Here is a 6070-nt window from a genome sequence, read left to right as displayed (position 1 = left end):
CCAGTTTCACCAGGCCAGGTGGCTCCAGGCTGGGGGCACACGAAAAAGCTTCCATTGGGGAAGAAGAAAACTGTCTCCATCAGAAAAGGTTATAGGCGACACAGAGTTGAAAAGGAAAAGCATGAGATAAATTACCTTCCAAAGACCCCCCGCCCCCCAAAAATCTTTTTTTCCGCTATGGTCTTCATTTTCCTTTTAAATGTTGCTGTTCCCGGGAGCCTGCAGACTCGGCTGTCCCGCCCTCAGCGTGGATACTTGTTCCACCTTAAATAAGACCAGTGCTCCGGTCAGCGCCCAGGCAGCCTCGCTCAAGGGGCCTCAAGGGGCCTCGGCCTGTCCTTGTGTGGCCGGACCATGGCGTGGCCGGCTCAGCTCGCATTGGGGACCCTGAGCTGGGACACTCTGTGTGTGGTGCCCCAGCTAAGACAGAACCGGGTGACGTCTGCCTAAACCCACCTTAGGGCGGTAAGAAGGGGGCCTGCTGGGAATTGGCTGGAGAAGGCGTTCCCTGGGGGTGGGCTGCACCCTGCTGTCCCGCGGGCCAGGTTGGGGCTGCATGCGCACCTGGCTCCAGGGGGCGCTGGGGAGGCACCGGGAGGTAGAAGGCGGTGGCCTGCCTGGCTGACGATTGGCAGGGTGGGGAAGACGGCTATGGGCCTGGGCTGTACCCAGCCAGGGGGCTCGTGGGTATGGGCGGGCAGTGCTGGCCAGCTGGGAGCCCCGACATCCCTGGAGGCAGGCAGGGGGGGAACCAGGCCTGGCTCACGCGATCCCTATTCCAGTGTCAGGAGCCCTGCGGGGCCATCAGCTCGGCCAGCCGTGCGCACCCTGGCTGCCCCAGCACTGCTGAGCCTGGGGACCCCTGAGAACCTGTGCCCTGTGCCCTGTCCCTTTCCCCGACCCTCCCACGGCAGCAGGCCCAGGTTCACGGCTGACGCCAGTGGTACAGTCCATTTGGTCTACAAGTCCCTGGTGGTGCCAACGACTCCGTGTCGGGGGAGGGCTCCGGGCAGTGGGGCAGTAGCTCGATTCTCCGCAGCCCGCGGGTCTCACCCCCACGCCCAGGCCCCCCTGCCCCGGTGCCGGGCGGCCCAGCGTTGCTATAGCACGTTGTAGTAGGCCATCTCCTTCATGGCCTGCTCGGTGAGGACGCTTGCCTCCGCGCTGCCGTCCACGCCCGCGTACGCGTAGGCATTCTCCTCGAAGTCCTCCATCTCCTGCTGGCCGTCCAGCTCCGAGGGGTCGGTGCCCGTCAGCTCCATCATGGGGTCTGCAAGACAGGGGCACAGTTAGCCCCCACGCCACCTCTCCCGGGAGGAGCCCATCACCCCCACATAGGAAGCCCAAGAACTTCCCAGTCACTGTTTCCACAGGATCTCGGTGAGGCCCCAGGCGCTTGTGGCTACTCTGATGGGTCATCAGACCTGAGCCCTCTGTGTGTGTGTTGGGGGCGGGGGGGTAGAGGGGTGCAGGCCTGGCCTTGGCCTCTACTGTCTCTCCTAAGCCACTCAACGTATTTCCCTTCTGCAGTGTTTCTCATCGGTCCCCTTTGCTGCCCTGTGTCCCCTCTCGGCATCAGCAATCATTTAGCGCCTTCTGCATGCCGGGCACTGCTCACAGCGGCCCCAGTTAGGAGGCCAAAGGGCAGGTCAGAGTGGTTCGTCATTTTGCCAGGGGGACCCGGCAAGTGCTGCCGGTTTCATCCTCTGACCTCCTGTAGCATGGATGCTTCTTATTTTATTTTATTGATTTGAGTGGGAGAGCAACATCGATGTGTTGTTCCCCTTATTCATGGGTTACTTCTTACATGTGCCCTGACTGAGGATTGAACCCGCAACCTTGGGGTCGGGATGAGGCTCCAACCCACTGAGCTGCCCGGCCAGGGCCAGCATTTGCGCCTGAAGCCAGCTCTACCCAATGCTCTCCCCGGGCCTTGCTCTCCAAGGACAAACACCCCCCCAGGAAAGGCTAACACAGAGGAGGAGGCAAAAGCTCTAAGAGGCCTGTAATTTTATCCAACCGAAATCTTATTCTGATGCTCTTACTGTCGGAACAAGAGCCGGACAGAAAACACACAGGAGGCCCGGGCTGTCTTCCAGTGAGTCACGGGAGGGGGCGGGGGGGTGGGAGAGGGGAGCCCGGGGGATGATCTGGGGACCCCGGGAGGGTGGCCACCAGGGCTGGGGCTTAGTGTGCATTCTGCCCCTGCCCACCTCGGACATGGAAGTGTTTGGGGTACCCTGCTAAGTCTAAGGCAGGGCTTTCAACCCCAGCCCAACTAACATTTGGGGCCATCATTGTTTGTTGGGGGGCCCATCCTGGGCATTGTAGGATGTTTAGCGGCATCCCCGGCCCCCGTCAGCTCCATGCCAGTAGCATCACCCCAGTTGTGACAACCCAACACGGGCCAAACATCCCTTGGGGGTAACTCCACGCTCTGTTGAGAACCTCAGGTCTAGGGGCAAACCCCGCCCACCCCTTGCCCAATGAACTCTTAGGAAAGGCTGCCCTGTGAGTCCTCAGAATGTGCTTGTTGGCTTCACAGAGCAAAGAGGGAACAGGCTCTTCCTCTCCCACTGGGTGTGAAGGAGGAAGCGCACTGCCCTGAAGGCCCTGGGCGGCCATCCTGGGCCCATGAGGACAATTGCACTTTTTGCCTTGGCTGCCGGGAAGCTCAGTGCTCCCTTCTGCCGGCCCGCCAGACTTCCCACGGTGCATGTGGCGTCGGGACCTCACCTGGCTTCCCCTTCTCTCCCCAGATGCCATTTTCCCATTTGATAATTTCCTTCCCGCCCCTTTATTTTACGTCATCTCTCAGTAACGAGAGACAGTATCGTTCCCACGTGTTGCGATTTGACACGAGTTACCTAACGTCTCTGCCCTTGACCGTCCGCATCGGTAACATGGCGGCGATAACCACAGAGCCAACCTCACTTTCAGGGTCACGTGAGCGAATAAAGGCCTGGCACACAGTTCGCACTCAATAAACGGCATTCTTTTTATTATACGGTTTACGTGAGCCGGCTTAAATCCTTTGAAGGATACACGAACATCCCGTCGTCACCACCGGGGCCCTCCAGGGGGCCCCCTCTCCAGACCTGAGCCCACCCCAGCGAGGTCTCAGGCCTGGCCAGCCTCCCGCCTCCCCGAACGGGACAGGAGGCTCCAGCGTGCGCCGTTAGAGTCCCGCTCCTGGTCCGGCCACTGCGCGTGGCCCACCCACCTTGGCTGTCCAGGCCGATGTCCATGACCCCGTGCTTGACCTTCATGTGCCGGCTCAGGTTGCCCTTGAGGTTGAACTTGCTGGAGCAGTAGGGGCACTTGAAGGGCTTGCTGCCCGCGTGCAGGTGCATGTGGCCCAGCAGGTTGTACATGCGGTTGAAGGATTTCCCGCACACCTGAGAACAGACCACGGGCGCCGTCAGCCCACAGGGGGTCTGCCCTCCAGAACCCCGGCCACCGCCCACCTCCCTGGCCGGGCTGCGGTCCCACCCGCTACGGCCAGCACCGGTTTCATTCTTTCCTATGTGACCCCTGAGAGGCAGGGAGCTAAGCCTCCTCACCGGACACTGTTCCTGGTTAGAAACTCAGAGTTCGGCCGAAACCGGTTTGGCTCAGTGGATAGAGCGTCGGCCTGCAGACTGAAAGGTCCCGGGTTCGATTCCGGTCAAGGGCATGTATCTGAGTTGGAGGCACATCCCCAGTGGGGGGTGTGCAGGAGGCAGCTGATCGATGTTTCTCTCTCATTAATGTTTCTAACTCTATTTCTCTCCCTTCCTCTCTGTAAAAAATCAATAAAATATATTTTAAAAAAATAAAGAAACCCAGAGTTCAGATCTCCTGCTGCACCAGGTCCCCAGCCTGGGCTCTCTCCCTGTGGCTGCACCTTGACCTTCATCCCCCTGCCCCCCCAACTCCACAACTCTCAGGAAACACAGCTTCAGCAGCTTGTAAGATCTGAACCGCACCACCCACTCCCATCTCCCCCAAGCCCGGGCCCAGCGCCGACTGTATGCATTGCATACAGACGTGCCCGCCCTGGCCAGGCCACCGCTGCCGCAGTCCTGCCGACTCCAGGCTGCCCAGGGACAGGCCCGTCTTGGGGCCTGCGGGCTGGGTACCTTGCATTTGAATGGCTTCACCGGCGAGTGTACAATCATGTGGGTCTTGAGGGTCTGCTTCTGCACGAAGGTCTTGAAGCAGATGTGGCACTGGTAGGGCCGGACGCTGGTGTGGATCAGCATGTGCCGCTTCATGTTCGCCTGCAGCGTGAACTCCCGGCCACACACCTCGCACTTGAACTCCTTCACACCCTGTGAGGGGGGCGGGGGAGGCAATGGTCAGGGCCACATGATGGGCACAGCCTCTGTGTGGACCCGAGGGGGTCAGAGCGTCTGTACAGCTTCTGGGAAATGACTTCCTGGGGGGTGTTCCGAACAGGAGCCCCTTGTTTAGAATGCCGGGTAGGGCCACCGCCTCCAGGAAGCCTTCCGGTGTTAACTAGGCAGAGACTGGCTGGGCCTTATTTATTTTTTATTAGTCCTCACCTGAGGATATTTTTAAAAACATATTTTTATTGATTTCAGAATATATTTTTATTGATTTGAGAGAGGGAGGGAGAGAGAGAGAGAAACATCAATGATGAGAGGGAATCATTGATCGGCTGCCTCCTGCACGCCCCACACTGGGGATCCAGCCCGAAACCTGGGCATGTGCCCCGACCAGGCATTGAACCATGACCTCCTGGTCCATAGGTCGACGTTCAACCACTGAGCCATGCCGGCTGGCCAGCCCCTAGGACATTTTTCAATTGACTTTTAGAGAAAGTGCAATGCAGGGGGAGAGACAGAGAGGAACATCGATTGTGAGAGAGACACATCAATTGGTTGCCTCCTATATGTGCCCCGATCTGGGCCGGGATCAACCCTGCAACTGACGCATGTGCCCTTGACCGGAATCAAACCCGGGATCCTTCAGTCCACTGGCTGACGCTCTATCCACTGAGCCAAACCAGCTAGGGCTGGCGGGGCCTTATTGTTCCTACCTACACACCTGCTGTCTCCTGCTCTCCAGGCAAATGTTTTAGTCCATTCATGGATTTGTTGATTCATTCAGCAGCCATTTACCAGGCACCTCCTACAAACCAGCATCACACCAGGCATCCGGGGCCTTTGGCCAAGACACAGCCATAGCCTGATGGCTGTGGTCTCTCTCCTCAGATCCAGGATGTCTACATGGGTTTTTCTCCTAAGTCAGTGGTCGGCAAACTCATTAGTCAACAGAGCCAAATACCAACAGTACAACGATTGAAATTTCTTTTGAGAGCCACATTTTTTAAACTGAAACTATATAGGTAGGTACATTGTTATTAATTTCATTAGGGCGCTCCTAAGCTGGCCTTTGCTAAAAAGTCCTCAATCCTGATTGAGGTACATTCGCTGAAGTCGACCCCTTCCAACTCTCCCACCCATACTCGTCTTGTGTACTTGTTTCTCTGTCTCCTTTCGTTCATCCTCTCTATATGTCCACCCCCCACTTCTTCTAAGGCCACTTCTTCAAAATAGACTCGCCCAGGCCGAAAACCAACTTCTGCACATGGGCTATAAAGTTTCAATCGCACTGTACGTGCGCGCTCGCAAGTGGTATTTTGTGGAAGAGCCACACTCAAGGGGCCAAAGAGCTGCATGTATCTCACGAGCCGCGATTTGCTGACCACTGCCTTAACCCACTCAAGTCATAACTAACATATTTATATGTTTGTAGTGGTGGCATTAGGATAAGATCCAATTACTATACCTCAAATGGATCTAAAGGAAGTGAAAAATGTCCTTGAGACTTGTGTTATCTTTGGACAGATAGAACATCTACTATATACTTTAAGAGCTAGCAGTAACATTGTTTATTTCATGAAATCATATTTTTAGCTCATGTACATGTTTAAAGTATAGGTAATTAAACCCCTATAGGTAAGATTGGTTTCTGATTGGGTACAAGTCATATCTGTTTGTCTGGGACAAATGTTCCCCATTTTTTGTTGCCATATCCTCTTTGTCTTCTGCAGCTGCCCAGT

At 56.5% G+C, this 6070-nt stretch overlaps 1 protein-coding gene across 1 annotated transcript in view; it reads right to left on the bottom strand.

Annotated features, from left to right (window-relative positions):
- Nucleotides 1-6: 6 nt before the first annotated feature.
- The window catches only part of ZNF710 (zinc finger protein 710), a gene marked incomplete at its 5' end in the record, with an annotated part of 10683 nt that continues 4619 nt past the window's right edge, over nt 7-6070 (bottom strand). The window contains 3 exons of the mRNA XM_006769595.2: nt 7-1270; nt 3224-3398; nt 4122-4313. Of these exons, the coding sequence (XP_006769658.1) occupies nt 1101-1270; nt 3224-3398; nt 4122-4313 (537 nt within the window). The remainder of the gene's footprint in view (nt 1271-3223; nt 3399-4121; nt 4314-6070) is intronic.

This window comes from Myotis davidii, unplaced genomic scaffold (genome assembly GCF_000327345.1).
Source record: "Myotis davidii unplaced genomic scaffold, ASM32734v1 scaffold324, whole genome shotgun sequence".
NCBI classification, from domain to species: Eukaryota; Metazoa; Chordata; class Mammalia; order Chiroptera; family Vespertilionidae; genus Myotis; species Myotis davidii.
Note: the sequence above shows the minus strand (reverse complement) of the source record. Positions and strands in the feature narration are given on the sequence as shown.